The sequence below is a fragment of the Eublepharis macularius genome, chromosome 1 (assembly GCF_028583425.1).
Source record: "Eublepharis macularius isolate TG4126 chromosome 1, MPM_Emac_v1.0, whole genome shotgun sequence".
NCBI classification, from domain to species: domain Eukaryota; kingdom Metazoa; phylum Chordata; class Lepidosauria; order Squamata; family Eublepharidae; genus Eublepharis; species Eublepharis macularius.
This window is the reverse complement of record NC_072790.1, coordinates 30,459,044-30,485,787: the sequence shown is the minus strand read 5'-3', so window position 1 is coordinate 30,485,787 and position 26,744 is coordinate 30,459,044. Positions and strand designations below refer to the sequence as shown.

Below are 26,744 nucleotides of genomic sequence, written 5' to 3'. Positions count from 1 at the left end.
CCTATGGATAAATAGCCAGGGTTGCTTTGTGTGGAGTTGGTCCAAGATGAGGGTATACCAGATTCAAGTCAAGCAGTCCTGGGTAAAAACAGCACGTTGCTCCAGCCTTCTGCATTCTTCCTTCGTAAGAATGTGGAGTGAAACTGTTGTTTATAAGCATGTGATGCTGTTTCCACTGCATTGCCTTCAACAGCTGTTCTTGTGTGTTCATTAAAAAGACTAAATTGGAAGGCTTTTACCCTGGTAAATTTCCATAGCTGGACTGTTTTCAGGAATGAATTAGGCAGGGGTGGATGGGAGGAGGAGAGGCACAAAGTAGACTATTTCTCAGCGAGCTAAAACCCAACATATGGATCCAATTTAGATCTGTTTCAGGTGGAAGTTAGATGCACATCCCCTCACTGTGATTTTTGTGTTCCTCATGCGTTTCATGTTCCAAGATGGGGCACACACTGCTAGCTTTAATATAGCTGAGGCTGTGCTCATGCTATCTGCGGGACCGCCTCTCCCTGTATATAACCCCAGAGGACACTTCGTTCTACACACAAAAAACTTTTGGTGGTCCCCAGTCCTAGGGAGGCTTGCCCGGCTTCAACCAGAGCCAGGGCCTTTTCGGTCCTGGCACCAGCCTGGTGGAACTCTGTCTGATGAAACCAGGGCCCGGCAGGATTTATTATCCTTCCACCGGGCCTGTAAGGCAGAGAGATGTTCCACCAGGCATATGGCGGAGGCTAGGCTGGGCCCCCACCGGCCATACTTGACTTGAAAAGATCTGTCCACCACCCTATATATATCTATAGATATGGATATATGGGCCATGTCTGAAATGAAGTAACTCTTCCATTGCCATCTGAGGAGAAGTTTTTATTGTATGTAGTGTTTTAAATTTTACTGTAATGTTTTATGTGTTTTTATGTAAAATTAAAATGTTGTGCTCTGCCCTGAGCCCACTCGGCGGGGAGGGCAGACTAAAAATATAATAATTTATCAATGCCAAAAAACAATTTAAGGGGAAATTAGTTCAGTGTCAACCATAGATGGGCATTGGAGACTGTCAACTTGAGTTTCCTTTACTTGGGAAGTTCACGCTTAAAGTTACAACCATGATGGCTAGAAACTTCTTTTTAAAAAAGCAAAGCTGGGATTATTTTGCTCCAGTTAAAAGCACTGAGACCAACAACAGCATTAGCCTTGCAGGTTCATCCTTCTCTGTCTCTCTCTTAGGTCTTCGTGGCCAACCCAAACAAGTCACCAGCCATCGTGGACATCCTGTTGAAAAACCAGCCCAAACTCATTGAATTTCTGAGCAATTTCCAGACTGAGAGGGAATATGACGAACAGTTCACAGATGAGAAGAACTATTTGATTAAACAAATCCGAGATCTGAAAAAGCCACCTTCATGAAGGTCTCTCTTTCTACTAGTTGGAAGCCTTAATCTCATTCTTTCTATGTCATTTGGGGTGGAGGAAACCCCATGCCAGGGGGTGCCATGTGCCACTTTTTCTTTGCCAGTATCTAGAGTGGAAGCACTTTTGCACAGCTATTTGGTCCCAAAATAATGTTTTTTAATCCAGACTATGATTATTTATGTTAGTCAGAGTGATCTTTATTCTCTCACTGCTGAAGAGGCCGCTTTGCCACTCCTTTAACAAGATCTGATGATTGATCCATGCAGCCTTAAAGCTCCTGTATTATGTAACTGTCTTTTGCAATTGTATGGTTTTGGCCTAATCCTGTGCACTCTGCCTCCTACGTGATAGTACAGTTTGAAGCCGAGGAAATAAGGCTGATATTTTGTTTTGCATTTTTTCCTCACTTGGTGTAAACGTGCCCCGCCCCCATACACAGCCTAGGTTCCTGTCCTCACTGTTCCAATCCACTTATTTTAGATTGCAACACTTCTTAAGAGGATAGACACACAGGATCAAGCGTAGAACAGTATAGATCGGTGGAGCTTTTGAACAGGTTATACCACCTGGACCGGACTTAGTCCTGCGTCCTTCCTTTCCGTGGGCACAAATGGGCTGCTCCAGTGAAGCTGAAGTAGGCCCAACTGTTTTAACTATAGCTTCAGTTTCTCATGGTGAGAGTGTGTGTTTTTTTAATAGTATATATTATGGTTGACTGTTACAAATTGCTCATCACAGGTAAGAAATAGTACTTCAGCAAGGGATGGGCAGTTTGAGTATATTGTGGCAGGCAACACAAAACAGGAAGAGCAGCAGGCTTCATAAAAAGGGCACAACCGTGTCCCAAATGAGCACTTTGTTTTTAGGGAAGGGCCCCCGGATGGGTCTGTGGTGACTGTAATTTGCCTGGCCAAACATAGACGCCACCTTCCTCCACAAGAGAGCGACCTTTTGGAGCCTGTTCCTTACTTAGACTTTATATGGGAAAAATATTAACCCTTGGAGTGTATAATCCTAATTTTAAGAATGTGAATCCAGCTTCATAAAGGCTGAAAGTTTTAGAAAAATCGTTGCACTGTAACTTTTGTGATTAATAAAAAAAAATTGTTCCCTGAAGTGCCTGTTTATTTTTTTCCTTTTTAAAAGCAATATTGCCGCCGCCTTTTGCTTTTGATGTTGGGAACTTGGTTGGGGTGCTGGGAGAGAAATTATTTAGACTTTCCCGAGACAAAGACTTCTGCTAGAATTAGCCTGCTAATAATCAGTAACATACTTAAAAGATCAAGACTTCGCCCCTTCCCTTAGTCATTGATCAATTTCAGTCCTTAAAAGTTGTATACATTTGCAAATAGGGCATGTTGGAAAGGTTTGCATCAGACTTGGAATATAAAAATACTCTGTACTAGATCTGTTTAACTGTATTTTTCCAAACAGTTAAGGGCATTTTTATAAGGCCATATTTTCTGGCTGTTCCAACCCATTTCTTCTTTTCTCCTCCATGCTTGTGCATTAAGTCTGTATTGTTTTGGCCTGTCAATGAAGAACAAATCCCTTCTTCCTATTGTGCCACAACTAATGCAAGACAGATGCTTCATTAGCAGACTGTTCCACAGTACAGCGTATACAGAACCCTCACTTCAGCCATGAAGTGCCTTTGTAGACTCACACGTACCCCGTCACTATCATAAACTAGATCTCAGCCTTCTGTGTCCTTTTCTTAAAGTCCCACCTCCGTCATTCAGTGACAGCGATCACGGTCAAAGGAGCCCTTTAGCAGCTGCGTGTTGGCTAGAGAAGGGCATTTGTACACAAAGTGCAACTACAGCTATGGAAGTCTTGCCAGCTATGGAAGTCTTTCTAGGTGTCATAAACCACAGAGGTGGAGAAGAGTGCCACAGATACCTGTACGACTTGTGCTCTCCAATGCAAAGGAGCCCACCATCTTGTACGTTGTGGCCTGCCAGTTGCTTGACAGCTTCTTTTTTCCAGCCATGGGCAGGCAGACCACTTAAGAGTGCGGTAAATGACTTTCAAGTGAAGCCTGGTAGATTATAACTTGTCTAGCTATTCCATGGGGCTTTCCTTTTAAAGGCAAAGCTTGCATTTTAGTCCTGATTATGACATCAGGCTGGTCTTTCAGGGATATGCCTTTACTTTTCTGTGTATCAGAGGTCTGCATGACTATCATTTTATGTTTTCACCAATTTCTGGCACTATGAATTCTGCTGCCATACTGCTGAGTCAATGGTGAAAACGTCTGGATTCTGAAAGCCATACATAGAATGCAGAGCACTCATTACAATAAACTAGGTGGGGAATTAACATAAGCACTTCCTTACCTGCTTCCTCTTACAGAGCCATGCCAAATGCTATTTATCTCCATATTATCTTTGTATCCCATTATCATGTTCGACTGTTAGGGTACCTTCCACTTCGATGAAATGTGCAGTTGCAGAAGCTCTGCACTGGCCCAGTTAAGAAGATCCAGGGTTAGAAGTATTTAAACACCGAATGCAAGAAAAGCAACAATAAAACAAGCCACTCTTGCTTTAATTGCGTCCTGAAATGCAAGCAATAAAGGACTTTAGGCAGCCGTATAAAAAGTTCATTAATTCAATACCAGTTTTAATATTCCCAACCAACAGACTCCTGTTCAGACTGCAGAAGTCAAGCAATTTTATACATGTTCTTTTCACCTGCTAATCACAGGACTTTAAAAGACTGGAAGAGTGATGGAAGAGCCTGCATGCATCAGCTGATGCCTGGCTACTGTGACAGAAACCTTTTGTTTAGTTTTTCTGTTTTCAGACATAGAGCTATTATTGCAGAGACTTACTGATAAAGGCCTCATCTACTTTGAGCTCTCCCCAGTATCTGTTCTTTACTGTTAACCTGTTCCTGAGAATCTTTGTTGTTGGGTGACCGAAGAAGCAATTAACAATGTGCGGAGAGAGCAGAAAAAGGACGCTGCAGTTGCTACTAAGGACCCCTCCTAATTGGTGTCTTCATACCTACCGAGAGGAAAACGTGCATGTGTTTACTGTATGATAGTAGGTGTACTATGTTTCACTACATCACAAAATGGAAGGGGCTGTTGTTCAGTGATAAGAGCATCTGCTTGGCATGCAGAAGTTTCCACATTCAATCTCTGGCATTGCCCGTTAAGGATCATATAGGTGGTGAAGTGAAAGACATCTACCTGAGACCCTGGAGGTCTGCTGTCAGTCCAAGCAGTAGACAAGACTGGCCTTGGTAGGCAGACCAAGGATCTGCTGCAAGCTAAGGCAGCTTTATGAGTTCGTGCAAGAACTGCTCTCTTAGTGAATGTCCCAGCCACTGACTGTATTAACTTATTCTATGCAATCCCCCCCCCTTGAGTCTCAGTGAGACTATAAATAATGTAAATAAAAATAAATTTCAGCACGAGATGTTCCAAAGAACAGCTGCCTGTACATAAGATGTATTTGAACATGGCCCTACGCTGATTTTGAACAGTCCATCATGAAGTTCAGCATGCCAGCTTTAGTTCAGTACAAAAAGAAAGCCTGACTAGATTAAGAGTGTACTGTTGTAACATTTCTTCATTTGTGTGCATTTATTCGTGTTCACATTCTGCCTATTCACATGTAAAAGAGAGGAGCTAAACCTTATCCACTTCCCTCTGTTCAATGTCATGGTTCTTTATTGTCTGAAGCATCTTTCTCCCACTCTGGCTCAGTTACAGCACCGGAACCAGGCTGGGAGAAAAACACCTCTCTTATGCTGCTCTTTGCATGAAGTTAGGAGAGGGAGAGGCAGGGTTTCGCTCTCGTCGCCTGTTTTGCTAAAAGACATCCTCAGCTCCTGCAGCACAAGTGGGGAAGAAAACATGAGAAAGAATGCCTGAATCCCCCCTCCTGGGTTACAGCTAGCTTGGTCTTTTGATATATAACATTCGCTCAAAATGTTTATCACCTTTTTATATAATCTGAGTAGCATTTCTGCAACACAAAATAATTTAATTTGAGACAGTCATAAATAAGCTTCCATTAAAATCATTTTCAAATGATACAAATACAACAGGCATGCTAAGGAGTGATGAATAGCTCAGAGGTCCTCAAGACACCACCTTGGCTTGGTTCTTCTACCAATGAAGTTTTATGCTTGCCATCTAGAAAGCAAGACACAGGCATGGTTACATCTTTAACAAGTCTAGTGGAGCATACAGACAGACATAATTTGAATGGTGATCCCTGCTGTGGAAACGCTACTTTGCAAGGGCTGCTCTGGAGAAACCAACAAGCCTTCTGCTTTCAAGTGAAGTTCATGTACATTTTTAATGTGGGTTTCTTGTATCAAAATTATATCAGCTTTTTCTTTCTGGAGTTTAAAGTTCTTTCTTCTTGGGGTTATTTAAAGCATTAACAGATTCAATCTTTACGGCACTCATCAGATAAGTTAACCACCAGCATATACAGAACCATTTTTTTCTCAACTTACCAATACATTCTTCCTTCTCCTCTTCCATAGTTTTTATTCTATATTGTTTGCCTTTATATTTAAAAATGAGACAGAAGGGTGTTCCGAGTTTACACGCTACCCCTTCAAGTCTACCACTTAGAAATGTCATATTTCTACATTTCTGAAAGGTAGCTTCTGTCGTTTGTAGCACTTTGTCAGGATTGCATTTTTTAAAAGATACAATATCACAACACCTTCCTTTGACTTGTTCTGGTTCTATACACTTTGTCCATAACCAGGGCATTTTTTCAGGGGGAACGCGGGGGAACAGAGTTCCGGAACCTCTTGAAAATGGTCACATGGCTGCTGGCCCCGCCCCCTGATCTCCAGACAGAGGGGAGCTTAGATTGCTCTCCGCGCTGCCGGCGCGGAGAGCAATCTAAGCTCCCCTCTGTCTGGAGATCAGGGGGCGGGGCCAGCAGCCATGTGACCATTTTCTCCGAGGGCAACCCACTGAGTTCCACCACCTCTTTTCCCTGAAAAAAAGCCCTGTCCATAACAATATTCTCATGGTAATCTGAATCTAATACTCCTGTAAATACGTTTTCTAAACTCTTATCACCTTCCAGTTTTTCTTTCAATCCATGTATTCTATATTTAATTTACTGTTCTTATTAACAAATCTCTCTATTTTATCCTCTGCACAATTTATTCTATTCTTAATGCCAATTACTTAATTTATACCACATTTGTTCTCTAATTGTTCTAGTTTATTTTCTATCCATTTTTGTCTTGTTCAGTTCCTGAAAACTTTCTTATTTCCTCCATTTTTTTGCTCAGTAAGATTTACCTTGGTTTCTTATGAAAGATTTTTAATCACCTATTTCTCCTTTTGATTAGTAAAATGACTTAAATTCATGTTGCAATATAGTCATAATGCCATCTAAAGAAAATGGGGGGGGGGTCCATTGCCACAACTTGACCCCAGCTGATTTTCCCCTCCCTCTTGTCATGACCAATATTTTCCTATAATACTCCCAAAATTACAAAAGGTACGTATTATATTCTATTGCCAAATATTCCATTAGTAAAAAGAAAAAAACAAAAGTTCTTGATTCGTACAAAAATTATTCGAAAAGTTATGACAAATTATGACAACATTCCTAAATCAGCTAGTACAGAGGAAAAGAGGAAGTGTTTATTGCACTTTTCTCATAGTTTAATATAATTATGTAAATTTCAGCCCTTGATAAAAAATATTAGATGTTAAGAGATGTTAATTGTAGAGTTCCATATTGCACCAAAGTCAAAGAAAGTGCTTAGTGAAGGAATATATTGCACCATTCCCAAAGTCAGTGTTAATATTATTAAAGCAGGTTGCAGTTTTTCTCAGAGAATGTTAAAAGTTCAAAAAAAAATCTCCGTTCTAGAGAAGTGATATAAAAAACTTTAAACGTTCATGATATTTCACTTGCCCGTTACAGTACTCAATGTCTGGGTCAGAATGCTTCTGCTGTCAAAGTCTTCCCTTTCTTTTTCCAGAGGGTATCACCGTTTCAGCATCACCAGTGGTGCATCTGCAGGTGGGCAGCAGTGCTTCTGGGCACCCGCTTAGAAAGGTGCACCACTGCCAGCTGTCTATCTGGGCTTCACTACTTCTGGCCTCCTGTCCCCAAGGCAGATGATGTGGAAGCTTCTCCATAGCTTGGGAAGTGAAAAGAGGGCCTAGTTTTCTGCCCTACCCATAGCCCCATAGAGCTCCAGCTGCTTCTCAGCTGCCTCACCAGGCTTCAGGTAGCCAGCGATTCTTCTGGGTGCCTACCTGGAAGGACACACTCCTGTCCACCGTTTGGCTGGTCTTCACAACTTCTGGCCTTTTTTCCTGACGCAAGAGATGTGGATGCTTTTCCACAGTGTGGAAAGCGAAGAGGAAGATATGACTTGATCTTCTGCCCTACTGAGGGAAGTGTAGATCTGCCGCTGCTCCTCAACTGGCTTCGTTAGGATCTATAACAAAGGTTGGCATCAGCCAGCCACAAAGACTTCACAGGCATGGCATAACAGGCACTCAGGTGGCATGGTTCTATGACTGGGCAAACTGAGAATGGATGTGCCTCCTAAAAGATCCTTTCAACTGACAGCTCAGTCTTTTCCGAATGGTTTGATAGAAGGCTCAGATGAAGGGCAGAGGACAGCAAATCTCTTGTCTATTGGCTTGGCTGGAATTTGAGTCCTCCCAGAACTGACTCCCTCTAAGGCTATTACTTATGTACAAACAGGGGACCCACAAGGACTTGCAGGAGCATATCATTTTTCTCTCCCCGTTTTTTCCACTTCCCATTGCCTGAAAGCCCCACAGCCTCTCCCCTTTCCACCATTCAGCCAACTTCCATTCATCTGCCCCTGTCTTCAGCATTCCCTCCTTCCCAGTAGTGCAGTACCGGACACTAGGCCAGGTCTAGTTGGGAGTCTCCAGCGAGTTTCTAGTGGTGACCATCAGGCCAGTCCATCAGGGGACAAGACAGGTGAGAGGGACAGGACCTTCGCAGAGCCGTTTTGGCCTCTAAATGCTCCTCTCCAGGGATTTTACAGAAACCGAGGTTTAGAAGGCTCAGCAATATGGTTGTGGTTGCCTAGTAACTTCAAAATGGCATTTTACAGTTTTTTAAAAAGTCTATTAAAGCTGACCAGAAACCTGACCCAATAACTTTATTGATTTTTTTTTAACGTGGCAACAAATTAACCACATCTTAAGGAAAGTGGCAGCTTTCTATTTAATTAGGGTCGGAGCAACACTTCCATCAAAACCAGGCTAGGAAGGATTCATAACTAAGTGATTGGTGCAGGTTGGAGTGGAGAGGCTATGTAGCTAGTGACAAGAAAAAGGTACTTTGGGGGAAGCAACCGTATAAAACATTTACAAGTAAGTGTCGCACTCTGCCTTCTCGTTATGTAAAAAGCACACGGTGGACCCTATTTTCCACGTTTTAGTAAGAGCATATTTTACAAAAATAAAGGAAGGTTTTCTTCTGGAAGTATTTCATGTTGCTTGTTGCACTGTGCCTTCTACATAAATGAATTCAGTTAAAGTGCAGTGCGACTGGAGATCAGGAGACAGCAATTTCAGCAGAGCTCCTTCTGAACATCACCGTTAAAAGAGTACAGAGCCTTAAATAGGTGAAGCAGAAATTTTAAAATTCCACAGTACCTAGTCCTAGTTGTTGGAACTTTTTGAACTATAGAATTGTAACTTCCAGAAACACTTCCTCTTTCCCTGCTCCCCTCCCTTTTAAATAAAAAAGTAACACCTACTTTTTTTGTTTGCGAGCTCATGATGTTCTGCAGGATGGCTTTAATTGCCACTGTAGGGAAAAATGGGAGGAAAGGCTGACTTTATTTCATTGCTGTCACCATTATTCTAATAAAGGAAAATAACATTTCTATTCAAAATGCTGGCCTGTTCTGTGCTTTTTAAAGGGCTACCCACAGAGCTTTTCCAGAATGCAGGAAAGAAACTTGACTCCACATTACAAGTTCAGGGACTCTCTTCCCACAAGGTTCTGTAGTGTTTCTCTTGGGACTTACAAGATAAATAAATGCAATAGACAACTACTAAAGAAAGATGATGAAATTATGGAAAGGAAGCCTTTCCTACCATTTATGGTTTCTAGCAAGGAGAAACTCCCACCCGCAATCTGACTGAAAAGGGCTTCCACAGGAAAAATTCATCCTAAAACCTATGATTGGAAAGTCATTAAACAGATTTTTTCAAACAGCCTGATGACGATGATGGTGGTCACCAAGAATGCTCTCTAATGAACAAAGCATGTCTTGTTAATGTCAATGTAAGCCCTAGATACTGATAATAACATTCATAGTATTTCACTGCACGTCTGTAAAACTATACTAATGAAACTAAATATTTATCATTTCTGACATTCAAGAAATCATACAGATTTTGCTCAAATCAGAGCTGTAAAAATGAGTTCTACGCACCAGTTACTTTTTGGGGCTCATACACACAGCTCCCTGCCTCTGGCACACAGTTCTGTACACAAATAAGACACTGAACAAAGCAGAGTAAGTGTGGTCTGGGCTGGGAAGATAAAAAGGAGCGACAACTCACCGTAAATTTTTTAACACGTTCCAATTCATCAAATTTCATGTAAGATATATCTGCTTTCTTCCTTCCAACATCAGCATCTCCTGCATAGAGCAGCTTGATACCAGCACCTTTAATTAAAGGCACACATTCATCACATGGGCATTTTGTCACAAAAATCATGCTCCTCTCATCTGGTTTTATTTCTTGACACCTACAGGCAAGTAAGAAAAAACTCTGAAACACGCTGATTGAGGAAACAATATACAAGAACAACTAATCATGTAGGATTTAATTCTGCACCATCTGACAGCGAAACCGAAACTCATTTATCACGGTTAAAAATTCAAGTGCCAACACTAAGCCCCTCATAAAACCAGCTATTCCCCTAGAGAGGATGCCTCAGTCTGGTGCCCTCTTCTCACATGCATCTGCACCACTGCCCACCAACTTTTATTTAGAAAGATGCTGATGTGCCCCTGGCTTAACCTCTCCAAGGCAGTGCCTCAATGGGGAATTTGCTCTGTACTTACCAAGGAAAAGCAGAATGCTGAGTGGGACCTTATTGAAATAGCTCTACATGCACGTGCCTGTGCTCTTGTAATACTGGCTCATACCAAAGTGTGAATCTATGCAGTTATCTCTCTGAACCAGGATAGACTTGGGAATATTAATTGCTCTCCCACACATAACACAAATAAAATGGTGTTGCACCACCAAATAGGGTTGATGTCGTCCATGGGGCTGGCAACTGCAGCAGACTTGGGTAGGGGTCATCCTTCCATACAGTCCCTCAGCAAAAAATGTCACAGAGACCAAATATGTATGCAATTCTAACTTTATTGCGACCTCTTATACAAAGGTAAGTTAACTTCATGTAGCACTCCCCGAGGCCTACCCATCACCCTGCTCCACCAGCCATTCCCAACTGCACTACAGCACAGCTTTTAAGACCCACCTCAACCAGGACTCCCACATCTCTTCTTCTGTCACCCCCCCCCCACAAACACACCAGTACTGCCAGCCCAGGGGCATGCCCTCACCAATCAAAATGACCCCTGAGTCAGCTGGCCAGCCACAGCAAGAAGTGGGCGTCCCAGGTGTAACTCATTCTGCAGGGTGGTCTAACAGACTCCGGACTTCCCAGTAACCTTCAAAGTGGGCCCATGTGACTGGGCCTCTGGATGGAGCCTGGACCCTCCCCATCTCCATTCCCACATCAGGCCAAGGACCTGCCAGGCATGACTAGGCCTGATCACAAATGTGACAGAATTCCAATTCATCTGCCTGATGCATTCATCAAACATATTTTAAATTTCCCTATTTAATATAACACACCTAGAAATGAGAATTTGATTTATGGACTGTCTCTCTCCCTTCAGTGATTAAAAGCACATCTCTGTACCTGAATGTCAAAGCGTTCTGCTCAGCATGTATGATGTATCGGAACTTTCTGATTTCCCGGTCTTTTTGCTTATCATCCATGTGTGGAAAGTCAGCATATTCGGATCCAACAGGGAAGGCATTATAACCACACCCTATGAAGTACAAGGCTCCTGTTCCGTCACAGCTTTCCTACAAAATAAATTAACATTGATAAACCTTGTAGTTTTAGTTACAAATATAACGCATTTCTAACAAAACATTGTTAGATATTGTATTTTATCATTTTAGAAGAATAAAGAAAAAAACACATCAAAGAATTTTTGTGGTGTTTCATGATTATATATTATTAGACTGTTTTATTACTGGAACAGTGTCCCAACTCCTGAATAACCACTCCACGGGAGAGCGTTAGGTGTCCCGTTCTCAAGAGAAATCCGTATTGGACAATAGTAAGAAAACTCTAAAATATATGTGACTAATTATCTCCTGTACCACTGCACTGCCAGCATTTACCTTGCCCCAGCCTATATTTTCATATATTATAATATTTTATATTGTCAGTGGGTAAAATACAAGTGAAGAAGTTCATCATTATAGTGGCAAATTATATCCTGTATGTTTTATATCACCATTTTTCCAGGGATATTCTTGCCTAGTTTGTGATGGACATAAAGAAAAAAAACTGGCTTTCAGCTGCTTGTAGATTGTTTTCTTATCATTCCTATCAGGCTAATTATGTGAAAATAAATGTTGAAAAATATAAAATTATGATGTATGGAATGAATGCACTATTCAATTGACTACTTTATTTAAGTATCTGGTCATCTACTTTTTCTAAAAATAAGATCTGACAAGTACATATGGATCGATCACTCAGATAAATGCTTAAGTATGCTATGGACAGAAACTTAGGTTGCTTTGTGGATAGATGAAAAATATAACTGGTTTTTTAAAACTGAGGGATTGGTATCATATGGGGCAGAAAAATGGTTATCGCTAAATCCACTCGTGCCTGTGATTATCTTACTGAACTCTGCTTCTGGAGAAGATTGCTGACCCTGAACAGAAATACAGGAAACTACCAGAGAAGATAATGTCACCACGGAGAATCTCCAGTGTCACTGAGTGAAAACTACTGATAATTAAGAACCAGATTAAACTGATTTTTTGTAGAAGAGCTCATCATTATGAACGGACAGTGGATGAGAAACCACTAGAACAGAGGACTAGCTTTAAATATTTAGGGGTGCTGTTCCATCATTTGGGCTCTCGGACAGCCCGTATTGACCATGCTAAGCATAACCTCGAAAAAGCTGTCCTCGTTATCCTTAGATTTTATATGAAGAGAGAGAGATGCCTGATTTCTCCAACCTTGAAAATTTATAAAATGAAATTATTGCCCAACTTCTATGTAAAGCGGCAATTTGGACTTCTGAAAAAGTCCAGTCTTTAGAAGTGGCTCAAAATAAATTTGCTCGCCTGCTATTCCATTGTTCCTCCTTCAACATCTTCAGCTACGGTTACAGAATTACCCTCAATAATTCTACCCTCAATAATAACCTTAGTCAATAAAGCTGCCATTAACTAGTGCCTGAAAATAATCTTTTACACAACTCCAGGCCTTTTGACTTTGGTTCATGGAGAGATGAAAGATAACTCATGGGGCAGTTTTGTATTGAGATTAGTGACTAGCCTTGGCTTCTTAGAAGAAAAGTTGAAGGCCCTTGGACTCTATGCAGCCAAACTTTTAGTAAAACAAAGATTATTAAAGACCAGAATGCTCAAACTGATGCTGAATTGTATGGTGTTTTTTATTGGATTGTATGTGTTTGTATTATGAGATATTTTAAATGGTTATTCTCTATTTTAATATTTTGTATGAAAATGTCTAGAATTTTTTTAAAAAATTGGATGTTTGATTTTATCTTGTATTACCACTACGGCATTCTGCTCATGGAATAAAAAAGAAGAAAAAACGTGGGTCTCCTGAAAGGGACACCGATGCACATGGTTTCTTTGGATCCCTTACTCCCCGCCCCCCCTTCTTCACCACCAAGTAATCCTAGTCAGTTGCGGATCACCCAGAAAACTACTGACAGATGTCACAAAGTTAACAAACAGGGCAATCCTTACCGGGGTTACAACCTTCTAAACACACTAACTTCAATGGACTTGGAAGGGTGTAATGCTGTTTAGGACAGCCCAGTGAAGCAATTTCAGGCCAGTGGTCCACCTCATCTAGCGTACTGTTTTGCACAGCAGCTGACCAGTTGCTCTGCAGTCAAACAAATAGGGCACAGAGTCCTCCTCCGCTGTTGCCTCCAAACACTGGCATTCAAAGGTTTGCTCCCACTGTATAAGGAATCTTCCTGTATTCACCATGGCTGGTAGCCATTGACGGACGTGTCCTCCATAAATTCATCTAACTCCCTTTTAAAGTTATTTATGCTTGTGGCCATCACCGCCTCCACTGGCAGTGAATTCCAAAGTTTAATTACTAGTTAAGTAATGAAGTATTTCCTTTTGTCTGTCCTGAACTTATTTCCCAATAACTTCACTGGATGCCTCAAAGTTCTGGAATTATGGGAAGGGGAGAAAAAGTTTCCTCTCTACATTTTCATCCCTGCGGATAATTTTATAAACCTCTAGCACGGCTCTCCTTAGCCATCTTTTTTTCTAGACTAAAAAGTTCCTCTCTCTCTCCAGCCTTTCCTTATAGGAAAGTTATTCCAACCCTCTATCCATCTTGGTTGCCCTCCTTTGCATACTTTTTCCAGCTCTGCAATATCCTTTTTGAGATATGGAAACCTGCATGCAGTACTCCAAATTAGGTTGCACCATAGCTTCATACAAGGATATTACAATATTGGCCATTTTATTTTCAATCCCTTTCTTAGTAATTCCTAGCATGGAGTTTGCCTTTCCCCCCCACTGCCCCACACTGGGTCAACATTTTCATTGAGCCCTCCACTACAACCTCAAGATCTCTTTCAATTCCAGCCAGTTCAGACCCCATCAGTATACACTTAAAACTGGCATTTTTTGTTACAATATGCATCATCTTACACTTACCCACGTTCAATTAATTGGCCACTTTGTTATTCATGCACCCAATTTGTGGTGATCTTCCTGGAGCATTTCACGGTCAGCCTTGATTTTCACTATCCTGAATAATTTTGTGTCATCTCCGAGCTCGACTACTACACTGCTTACGCCCCAATTCCAAATCATTTACGAACAAATTAAAAAGCACCAGTTCCAATACTGATCCTTGTGGGACCCCACTACTCACTTCCCTCCATTGAGAAAATTGTCAATTTATTCCTACTTTCTGCTTCCTGCCATTCAAAAAACTTTTAATCCATGAGAGGACCCGTCCTTTTATTCCATGACTGCTAAACTTACTCAGCAGTCTTTGGTGAGGTACCTTGTCAGAAACCTTTTGGAAGTCCAAGGATATAATGTAAACCAGATCATCCTTATCCACATGCCTGTTAACCTGCTCAAAGAACTCCAAAAGGCTGGTGAGGCAGGGCTTCTCTTTGCTGATTTTCCCTCTGCAGTCTTTGTTCCTCCATGTGTTTTATCAGATTTGGCAGTACTGAAGACAAATGCAGCAGTGACAGCAGAGATTCCGGGACCTAGTAGGGGATCACAGGGGGCAGATGAAGCCCAATCAAAATGAGGGAAACACTTCCTGAATGAGAACACTTTTGTGTTCTTTTGCAAGGATGCCTCAAAAATTTTTCAAGAGTGGGAGACCTACTGACACAACTGAAAACATTTGTGAAAATTGCCTCTCTTCCAGATCAGCCCTCTTTTATATACAATAAAAATCATTAACAGAACATCACACCAGTTTGTCGTACATGATCCAAAAAAACTCCCGTCTATAACAAAGGACAAAGAATGTGCCAGGATTAGAGATGGGCATGAACCGAAATACGAATCAACGTTTGTCACAAACTGGACCATTTTTTGGTTCGTAAACTGGCAGTTTGTCGGAGCTCATTTCTGACAAACCATGATGAACCGATATGATTTTTAGAGCAGTTCGTATGGTTCGTTTGTCACTGCAGACAGCCTAATGCTGATCAATCTGTTACCTAGGCAGTGCAGGGGATGGGCTTTCTGCTAACCTGGAAGTGATGAACCGGCAAACCAAATGGACCGGTTCATGAACCAGGCAAGTTCGTGGCGGTTCGTGAAACACGACAAACCATGAAATGCAACGAACCACCATTTTCCCAGTTCGTGCCCGCCTCTAGCCAGGACCCAATAACAGGATTAAATAGGACAATCTCCCCATACTTACCGCATTTGCTTCTGCCCAGATGATTGCTCCAACTCCAGTTTTGTGATCCTCTGTAATAAATATCAAGATAAGTAAATATGACTACAAAACTCCATTTCCAGGCTGAAAGGCTCAAAGCATTTAGGTACTTTCTCACATTTTAGCAACAGTAACAGCAGCTTAAGGTAGCTGACAACCTAATGACTATTTTTTTAACTAGGCGCAAATGAAATTTGATAGGCAAAATACGTACGCCTACAAGGTTCAAAACCCAGAAATAAAGCGCACATTAATTATAACTTCAGATCTTATCTCAAAACCGCTCTTTTAATACTGAGTTTTGTCAGGATTCTGAACATTAGGCATTACTTAATGCCCTGCTTTTAATCACCCAAGTTACTGCCTTTTGAGAACGTATTCCAACGCAGAGCAATTTATGTGTCAGAACACCCATTCTAGTAATATAACTATTATAGCTATATGTTACTAAAATAAGCACATTGTTTATGCTCAATTATGGTATTTTTGAGGAGGGGAAAAACTTTGGATTTTTCTACACTGAGTGGTAAACTGGTGCCTTTTATCTTCTAATCAAAATTATTTGTTCCTCTGTTTTCAGAAACATTTGAATAAAGAGCAAATCTTCTAAAATTCACCAATAAGCCTGAATCTTCTGTCACTGATTGCCGGTAAAAAAGAAATGCAGATGAATCCAGCAGGAGCCTGGCATGTGACTCTAAGTGCTGGGTGCACATCTCCCCTCAGAAGCATTTCGTCCCCTTAAAAAGCTGGGGAAACCTGTTTGTGCAATTTGCATGCATTGTGGTGATAGTAACTATGCTACAAGCAAATATCCATTTTGAAATTCTAGCACTGCAAACAGTATTCCTTGCTGGGTGCGCAACACGGCTGCACCACTAGATTGAAAAATGAGGCTGCTTACCTGTAACTGGTGTATTTTCTATGGGGTCATGGAGTGCAGTCACACATATGGGTGTTGTGCCTGAACAGAGCCCCTCTGGAACATCTGAGCGCTGGCCAAGAAATTGGTCCTCAAATACCCCAAAATGTCTGATTTATTTTTCCCATTTCAACCCTCCACTCAGGCCTCCCCCTGCCCCCCAAGACTTTCAAAATTTCTGGAAATGTTATGTGTCAAGTCACAGGACACAGCAGACATTGCAAACAAATGTTTAAAACTAGTAATGGCCTTTGTAAGGGCCAATAAACCAAAGCTCAATCCAGATGAGACTGAGGTACTGCTGACTGATAACATGGCCACCCAATGTTTAAATATTGTGGTAATATTTAAATGCAGATCATGGCATTTGGGATGGAGGAGATCCCAGTAGGAAACAGGACCTACTGTCCACCTAAGACAAAGAGGAAGCAGAACCTGAATAAATTTGAAAAAGAAGTCTAAAGCTAAAAGCTTCTGAGGAGAAATACTAATAACATTCACAGCACTGTTGCTAACCCAGTCATTAGAAAAGAACTGTGCAGGACTATATTCAGCTTTCCAACCGAAAAAGAAAAGCTCTCCCTCAGGGGATGATATGAATGCCCAGGACTTTTTTTCTGGGAAAAGAGGTGGTGGAACTCAGGACTGCACAATGACGTCACTTTGGGTCAGCTGGAACAAGGGGGGGGGTTTAAGTTTAAATCGCCCTCGGCGAAAATGGTCACATGGCCGGTGGCCCCGCCCCCTGATCTCCAGACAGAGGGGAGTTTAGATTGCACTCTGCGCCAGCGGCACGGAGGGCAATCTAAACTTCTCTCTGTCTGGAAATCAGGGGGCGGGGCCACCAGCCATGTGACCATTTTCAAGAGGGGCCAGAACTCTGTTCCACCACGTTCCAGCTGAAAAAAGGCCCTGTGAATGCCAGCTTCTTAGCTAGAGGTGTAAAACCCATGTGGGACGGCACAGAGTGTTTGGCTATATTTGGACATCACAATGGAGCATGATCTGTCCAACATCTTTGGTTAGTCTACCAGATGCAAGTAACTCTACTGTGCATAAGTCTTGGCTTGTCTGCCTCCTGTTCCTTCTTTATCTCCCAGCAGGAAGAACATCTTCCCTTTTTTCTCTCTCTCTCTCTCTTGCCGTATGGATGCAAGATGTATTACTCAACCCAGTTTGGAAATTTAGCCTTCAAACCACAATTTCAGCAAACTGTGATTAAAAATTCAGCTACAAACCCTAGCTTGAAACCCCAGTTTTGTACCATCCAGAAAACGCCAGTTTATTGTACTGTCTGCATTCAGATGCCATAACTAGGGTCTGATCAAAAGCACAGTTTATCCTGGTGTCAATGCAGCCCACGGGGTAAAAGAAAGCAAGGTAAAATATTCACAAGTATTCAAAAATCACAATCAGGTCACTGTTTTGGGGGAAGGTTATCAGATACATTCGTCTTATATCTAAAACCTCTTAAAGAAATACATGTAAAAACAAATACTGCTACATTCTTTGAAATATGTCACCTACTTTCCTCACTGCAGGCTTTCAAGTATTTCTCTAAATACTGAATAGCGCCTTCTATCAAAGCAGCCTAAAACACTGGTTACTTCAACAAATCCTTCAGATTCTCGTATTCTCATACCACACCTGCAGATACTGACATCCTCAGCACTTGCTCAAATTCACAAAGGAAGAGCGTAGTAGAAGTATGTAACATTTAGATCCCCTTGCTTCCATTAACTGACCATTGCAGACACAGCTTTTTGGGCTTTAGAGCAGTAACTCACCAGTGCGGTAGGCCAACAGTCTGGCTTGTATCATGCAGTGCCTTGCTACTTCTTGGGGCAACCCCTGGTAGTATGTTTCACTGGAGCACTCTGATTTATTACAATAAAATCCAAAATGACCGAAAGTGGGTACACTGGCAGCTATCGTAGCTAAGAGGAGAGTAAGATCTTTCATGTTCTGCCGCAGGTTGCTGAAATAGGGATTTTCACAAAGATTCTCCAGGCCTATCGTGATTAACATTTGCTTATGCGTTTCTTCACTTGGGACCAGGAAAAGGCTCTCGTACTCCTTTATTATCTCTTGCCTGCATTTTGCATAAAACCCAGTGTTCAATTCAGGCTGCATTTTAGCAATTTTCTGAATGAAGTCACACTTGTAGCATGATTCTTCAACAAACTGCATCGTATGACAGTCCAAGGGCTGAAGCAAGACACACACCCGAGCACGGCTGTTCGATTTCAGTCGTTCTACTGCTTTGGCATCTAGCTTAGCATCTTCATTAGATGCCTCATACTGCAGGCTTATTTCAGGATCCGCAGGCCAATAAGAAATTCTGTTCACTCCAGCTGAAACCATACAATGAAAAGAAATACACAGTGATGTTAAAGATATAAACTGTCAGCCTCTGTTTTCATCAAGAGAAACACCAGAATTTCCTTTTGTATCCTTCAACATTAACCATTCCTTGATGCGGCCGATCTGGCCACTCGGATTCATGCCACATTAGCATCAAGAAGACTAGAGTATTGTAATGCACTTGACATGGATTTCCCCTCAAAATCCACATGGAGACTGTAGTTGGTGCAGAACACTTTTCTACACAGATAACAGGGTTGTATGGTAACTAGATGGTACAGAAAGGGGTTTTTTGGTAAAGGGTTAGGGACAGGAGTCTATACTACTGTGTAAACCTCATACTGCCTGTTCCTGTAAGAAAGATCCTGCTATGTAATTTTTGCATGGTTTAATGCATCATGATAAGCCAAATAAGAAAACGTCAGACAGCCCCAAGCCGAATCCCTCTGAAACAAAGTAGGGAGGCTGGGATGAATAAAGAACAAGTAAGCATTTGTTGAAAATTTCACAATTTTGCAAATGATTAAAATAGGGATGACATTGGGATAAAGAGTCAAAGAGTCTGCGCAACAAAAATGAATCTCTGGTAAAACAAGTAAAAAAGAGTAAATACACTCCTTGTTTTGGCGCCTCCAATTAACAAATGGAACAGGAATAGCTCCAATTATGACATTTAAGTGGACTGCACTGCCATGTTCTATGCCAGCCAGCTGAACACGAGTGCAGATCTAGATTTAGCATTGACTTTAAAACATTTGACAAAAAATTAAACAAATTCCAAACCGCCAGTTTTCCCACTCAACACAAGCCAAATCAATGATGCAATCCCATCTAAGATCCCATGAGAAACTGAGTTACTTCTGAGAGCAACTGCTGTTATTCCTTAGTACCTTGATCATAAATTCTGTTGCAGCCCAACTTACCATTTACCATCATTTTTAAACACACGGAACACGGTTTCCTTGAAAAATACAGGTCGCAATCTATAAGCCTTGGCCCATATTTAACGAGCGCAACTTGACCAGCATGCAAGTCCTGGCTGGAGCAATGAAGACCAACTATTTTCATATTCTTCACAACAACTAGACCTGCCTTCTTCACCTAGATGGAAATACAATATGTGAGTGATGTCACATTGTCCAAACAGTGTTTCCAACAGCACTTTGATAGGAGCATACAACATTACCCTCATACACTTGTGAATAGTTCAAAAGGCCATTCACAGACGTCACAATGGCTTCTTGCTAACCACAGGAAGCAAACCAAATCACTTAGGGACATGTTCTCTCTCCCCACAGCTTCTCCCCTCCTTGCATACGTAACAAAAGGCAAGGCCCAGCTAAATTGCACAGAAACAAGAGAGGGGGGAAAAAACCCCGCCAAGTCTAAAGTGTATCCAAAATTTACTAGAACAATTTAAAGTGGCAAGTGCTCAATTTCTCATATACAACAATTCATAGTCAATACATATTGTGTAATAAACTCCACAGGTAAAGACCAAGGTACAAGGTAAGTCAGTTCAGCAAAAAGCCTTGAGATATAAACTTTTCTTTCTTTCTTCTTTCATTTGCAATGTGACCAGTGGATTGATGGTGATTGAATTTACAGAGATTTCCCTTGCTTAAGGCTTATTACAGAAATCTACCTTGCTTAAGGCTTATTGGGATTTCCTTAAACATGGATACCGAGAGAAGCAGTGAGCACGCAGGGAGACTGATGTGACGGAACACGGATTCCTTGAAAATACCGGTCAGAGACCGGTGTGATATTTTACTATGGGAGTTCCTGCCGCCAAGGAGGCAAGCCTCTTTTTAAATCGAGCAGCAGCTTGTCTCTTTAGTCAGGAGAACTGTCAGGGCAAGAGTATCAATGCAAGCACTGGCTATATATGCAGTTCTGCTCTCAAATAGCATTACTTCATTGATCAGATTCTCTTTAGAAAGATAATTGTATGCTGGGAACATAAAAGAAACATGAGCACAGAGGAAAACAATGTTGTTAACTTGTGCTTGAAGCAGTCAGCGCCAGACTGGGAGAAGCCTCACGCCAGATCCCAAAGACAATCGTCCAAGTCATGGGTGCCACCATTGGCCTGGGCAGCAGTAAGTTACAGCCATTCTGAACAAGGGAAAGAAGAGCCCATGGACAGAGATGCCACTGAGGACACGCCTTGAACTTCTGTCTGCCTTTCTGCCTTTCTGTGTGCCTGTTCTCCAATTCACTGGATGACTGGCACAAACCTATAGCAAGACAGAGGGCATATATACTGGTATACCACTGAACACTAGAATGGCTCTCTCTCAACAAAGAACTTGACCCACACTTACCAAAAAGGCCATCCTCATTCCATTATTTTCAACTGGACTTACTTCCAGGAAAATGTGTTTAAAACTGGGGTGTTATGTAGAACTCGCAATCAGATAAAACTTTAGGTTTTGAGCTATGGAATGGACACTGTCTGATTACTCCTGAAATTGTGAGAAAATCAGCAACAAGTTTCTATCTCCCTATTGCTGTAGCTTATAGTAATGAGTGGGTACTAGATCAAATCAAGTGGGTACTAGATCAAATCAAGCCTGAATTCTCCCTAGAAGCTAAAATGACAAAACTGAGGCTGTCGTACTTTGGTCACATCATGAGAAGCCAAGATTCTCTGGAAAAGTCAATAATGTTAGGGAAAGTAGAAGGCAATAGGAAAAGAGCAAGACCTAAAATGAGATGGCTTGACTCAGTAAAAGGAGCCGCGTCTTCCAGTTTGTACGATCTGAGCAAGTCTGTTAATGATAGGACATTCTGGAGGTCTTTCATTCATAGGGTTGCCATAGGTCGGAGGCGATTTAACAGCACATAACACACACAGTAATGAGACAGACACAAAGGATGCCCACCACATTTCAGATACCTTCATTCTGGACAACAATTTTATTGAGATCACTTTTACCTACTTAATCCTCCACAGAACTCAGAGTGCCTTATAAAGGAGTCCCAGATATTCTGCCAACCAGGAAATGTACAGGTTCAGTCCTACTAACCTTTAGCAGTTCAACTAAACAGAACCTCCACATTCAGAGGCAGTAAATTTCTGAAATCCAGTGCTAGGAGGCAACATCAGAGGATGGTCTCAGCCTCTGTGCCCTGTTGCCGGCCCTCCAGAGTAACTGGATGGCCACTGTGTGAGCCAGGAAGCTAGACTAGGTGGACCACAGGGCTCTGCTGATATTCTTAAACTACACCTGTGCTCTCACACAATTCTCTGGAGTATTCTGTGACCAAAGCGGTCTACAAATTACATTGATCTGCCAATCAATATACCTTACCTCTAAGTTCTTGTGTTGTTCAGCTGAGGGGAAGAGTTCCATCCAAAGACTGAATAAAGTAAAAAGGTTGACTTTTGAAAGCCTCGGTACTTGGCCTGTCATGAAAGCAATACACCATAAATTGCACAGACATACTTGTGTACTAGTTAACTTTTCTAATCAGTTGCTGAAAATGGAGGCTTTCAAGAATATTCCAAACTGCCCCACGTCTCTGCTGGTAAAGCTGCATGCAACTACTAAAATCACAGGACCCAGTTAGAAAAAAGGGGTATCATCTCTACACTGAGTACTTACTACCTGATCTTCCAGGAATAGTTGCTGCTTATGTCCACCCACTGGTGGACAAACTGATTTTTTTGCAGTGAAATACTAAACCCACTGCCCAATAACTTATAACTAAGCTATCAATCGCCAGAGCTGATTCAAGGTATTTGGCCACCTCAAGCAAGGTACACACAGTCATAGGATAGGATGCCATTCACCTTCCATACCACTTATTGTTGGGAATCAGGTCCCTACAGTGTCACAGCATCCTCCTGACTGTGCCACCCTGAGCAGTGGAGTGACTTGGCTGGTGAACTGGCACTGCATTACGTCTTCCACACAACTGCTTCCGCTCACGGTAGCTGTAGCTTGCTATCCATATAAGTAGGCATAGAAGAAGGGAGGGCATACCCATAGTGAAAACAACTATGACACTCTTCAGTGTTACAGGATTTGGAGATCTCTTGGGAAAACACAGCGGGACTGCTCTATCAGAATTCTCCTTTCCAAAAGATACCGCCCAAGGAGGAAAAAAACGAAGGCTGAAGTGCAAAGGAAACTTCTAATTTAAAATACAGTTGTTTTACAGTTTTGCATGAAGCATCAGATGCACAAATGTTGCCTTCATTGGGCAAATACATACAGGTACAGCAGACAAATACTGTAAACAGTGAGCCCCAAAGGTCATGATACAAAAGGGGTCAGTAGCAGGTCTGGGACATTTCTATGCTGGGCCCTAATTTACAAAAGATAAAAACAGAACAGTACATTCAGAATACCAGTTCTGTTAGAGTATATTTCTAGCCAAAATATCTAACAACCACAACTGTGCTTATATACCACTCTTCTAGACAGATTAGTGCCTCACCCAGAGCGGTGAACAAGTTAGTGTTGTTATTATCCCCACAATGCAGCTGGGGAGCTGAGGCTGAGAGCCAAGCTACAAGTGACGCCTTACACAGGTTGGACACTTGTCAGCTTCCCTCAAGTTTTGATGGGAAATGTAGGCTTCCTGGTTTTACAGCTTGGCTCTTCATTACAGCTGCAAGACCAGGATGCCTACATTTCCCATCAAAACTTGAGGGAAGCTGACAAGTGTCCAACCTGTGTCAGGCGTCACTTGTAGCTTGGCTCTGAGAGGAGTGGCTCCAAGGCCACCTACGAGCTCAGGGCGGTAGTGGGATTCAAACCAGTAGAGTGCTGATTCATAGCCAAGCCACTTAACCACTGTGCTACAGCAGCTCCTGTATTCCACTAATATTCCACTATCTATTCAGATAATATAACCTTTAGGGATTAAGCAGGTTACAACCAGAGTACCCAAATTATGGAATGTTTTCTTCAGAGACCTTGGCTTGTCAGCAACCCCCATACAACAACAAAGCTATTTTATTTATATGAGCTTTGGCAGACGACAGCTTGCTCCCCCAGGCCACCTACTATGCAATTCTGCCATAGTTTTATACATTCCGCTTGGGACTTTTCAAGTTTGTTTTATAATTTAGTAATGAATTGCATACCTATATTAGACAGCCCACCTTGAAAAACTGTCAAGAAGGGAATGAGAAACATTCAGGAGATCTCCAGGAGTTATTTCTTTAAAAAAAACACTTTTAACAGTCAGCAATACTCTAGGAAGACTTATGATCAAAACAGATCCTTTAAGGCGTTTCATCCCTTTAGATACCCTTTAGGGCATTTCATAGATAGACACACCCACAGCCCTTGTTGTGGGGTGTGGGTGTGTCATTCCCACAGATATCTGAAGAAGGGAAATTTGACCCTCAAAAGCTTATATCCTGAAAATCTTGTTGGTCTCTGAGCTGCCACTGGACTCAATCCTGCTCTTCTATCGCAGGCCAACACAGCTACCTACTTAAAACAAGGCTAAATAAGTATTCTTTTGAATAAGCTTTCCTAAGTCAAAGCTCCCTGATAACATGCATATAATATATTTGAGGAAGGGAGCTGTGACTCAAAAGCTTCTACCCTGAAACTCTCTCAGGTGCCACTGGACTCCAATACTGCTGGACAACAAATGTATGACTTTGAAGGAAGATCTGAGGATTACTAGGCAAAAAGACACAAAAACTTGTTACAAAAATTACCATCACCCTCCCTGGAGAACTAGCTCACCTTGTTCTTCCTGCATTTTATGGGCGTTTGGACCCTATTGTTTATTTTCCTTTATCTATACGCTATTGCTTAGCAAGGACTCCCCCCAAGCCCTCGTGTATCTGACAAGGCGGGCTCAAATCCACCAGTCTATTTTCGCTGCAACCGACCAACACGGCTTCAGGCCGGGCCATTCACCCTGCCTGCGAGTTCCGTGTCCGAAACGCCTTTTTAATTCTGATCGGACCCCCCGCAAAAAGCCGCTAGGCGTTCTGGACACGGGTCTCCCAGCGCACGTCTGAAGTGAGCCCGGGCCCTGTGAAGCGGCGTGAGGCAATGCCTCCTCGGCTCCTTCTCACCTGTCAGGCTGTCGGTCTGCGTGCAGACGCTGCGCGCTCCGTCCCCACCAGGCTCCAGCTCCACCGCTGCCGCCTTACTCATGAGGCGAGAAGCGGCTCCCCTCGGGCGAGCCGCGGCGTCCCGGAAAGCCCGCAACCCGCCGGAACTGGCGCGCCCGGCCGCGCGCGGTCTCTGCGGCGGGCGAGCGCTAGGCCTCAGCGCTAGGCCCAGTTTGCGTGAGGCGCGCCTTGTGTGGATGGGGGTCGGAAGGGGGAGTCCTCTTCCCCTGGCCACCCGGCGACGACTGCGAGGAGCCGGGGACGGGGTGTCTTGTCATCCCCACAGAAGCCCTTTTTACGTTTTCCCAGTTATAAAAATAAAACAGTTGGGTTGCCAACCTCCAGGTGTGGCCTGGAGATCTCTTGAATTTGTATCACGATTTCTAAAGCTCTCCAGGCTCACCTGGAGATTGACGTCCCAACTGTTTTTCAGTTTTAATTTATACCTGACCTCCAGTCAGATCCCGGTTTACCTGGAAGAAATAGCCGCTGTGGGGGGTGAACTCTCTGGTATTATATATCCTGCTCCCTCCCCAAACTCTGCCCTCCTCCCTTAATCTCCAGGAGTTTCCCAACCTGGAGTTGGCAACCGCAGAAGGTATATAATGCCGTAGAGTCCACCCTGCACTCCACAGCAGCCATTTTCTCCAGGGAAACGGATCTCTGTGGCCTAGAAATCCAGGAGATATCCAGCCACCACCTGGAGGTTGGCAAACCTATTTATTATTATTATTATTATTATTATTATTATTATTATTATTATTATTATTATTATTATTTCAATTTGTATACCGCCCAACCCTGCTGATGCCCCTCCCCAGTCTCTGCCCCCAAATATCTAGGGATTTCCCAAACTGGAGTTGGGAACTTGAAGTCGAAGTGGGGTTGCCAGCCTCCAGGTAGAGGCTGGAGATCTCCCGCAATTACAACTGGTCTCCAGGCCACAGAGATCAGTTCCCCTGGAGAAAATGGCTACTGAAGGGGTGGACTCTATGGAATTATGCCATGCCAAGGTCCTTTCCCTCCCCAAACCCCACTTTCTCCAGGTTTCACCCCCCAGATCTCCCGGAATTTCCCAACTTGGAGCTGGCAACTCTAATCTTATGGGATACGTCCGGGCTGCATGCATCCTTTTCAAAACTGCTGCCCTCCTTTCCCTTTTTTCTTTTGTTTCCTTTCCTTTCAGTTCAGGCTTTTTAAAAAGGGAAATGAGGGATTGCCGGGAGCTGGTCTGCCCAGACTTCAGGCAACTGACTTCATCAGCAACACTAGAATAGACAGAATTAGCATTATTTTAATTTTATTTTTAATTTATGTTATTTTATAGCCCACTTTTTTACTGAAATTTAAGGTGGATGACATGGTATAAGTCAACTGGATGGGACATCCAATAACCAAAGTGATAGGATTAGGACGGCAGAAGTCTGAAACAACGCGTGTGTTAACACGGCTTGTTATTTTATAGTCCGCCTTTCTCACTTGATGGCACAGTGTGTCAATAGGATGGAACATGTGATAAGCAAAGTCATAGGATTAGGCTGGTGGACGTCTGAAACTAAGCAGAAATTTGAAAAAAGCGTAAGTGTTAACATGGCATGTTAACACAATGCAGAAATTAAAGAGCAGGATAATTACAAGGAACATTTGGACAGAATAAACACCCAGAGTACCTGGCAATGTTGGTTAGACTGGA

General features: G+C 42.4%; 2 protein-coding genes and 1 long non-coding RNA gene across 4 annotated transcripts in view; 1 reads left to right on the top strand and 2 right to left on the bottom strand.

Moving 5' to 3' along the window:
* Positions 1 to 2,526, top strand: part of CAB39L (calcium binding protein 39 like) — a 31,020-nt gene extending 28,494 nt beyond the window's left edge. For both annotated transcript variants that reach the window (XM_054981381.1, XM_054981373.1), the window contains one exon: positions 1,225 to 2,526. In XM_054981381.1, coding sequence (XP_054837356.1) covers positions 1,225 to 1,404 — 180 coding nt within the window. In that variant the 3' untranslated portion in view covers positions 1,405 to 2,526. The remainder of the gene's footprint in view (positions 1 to 1,224) is intronic.
* A 1,488-nt stretch (positions 2,527 to 4,014) lies between these two features.
* LOC129330848 (uncharacterized) lies at positions 4,015 to 9,207 on the bottom strand. Its single transcript, XR_008597076.1, has 2 exons — positions 7,673 to 9,207; positions 4,015 to 5,560 (listed from the first exon to the last, which is right to left on the bottom strand). It is a non-coding gene; the product is annotated as an uncharacterized LOC129330848 (long non-coding RNA).
* Positions 9,208 to 9,587: 380 nt separating this feature from the next.
* Positions 9,588 to 25,760, bottom strand: CDADC1 (cytidine and dCMP deaminase domain containing 1). The gene is made up of 9 exons (XM_054970942.1): positions 25,013 to 25,760; positions 24,059 to 24,085; positions 22,275 to 22,369; positions 19,881 to 20,058; positions 18,381 to 18,947; positions 15,654 to 15,703; positions 11,358 to 11,527; positions 9,977 to 10,166; positions 9,588 to 9,662 (listed from the first exon to the last, which is right to left on the bottom strand). Exons 1-9 carry the CDS (start codon positions 25,092 to 25,094, stop codon positions 9,588 to 9,590), a joined length of 1,434 nt encoding a protein of 477 aa, XP_054826917.1. The 5' UTR covers positions 25,095 to 25,760.
* Between the last annotated feature and the right edge of the window lie 984 nt (positions 25,761 to 26,744).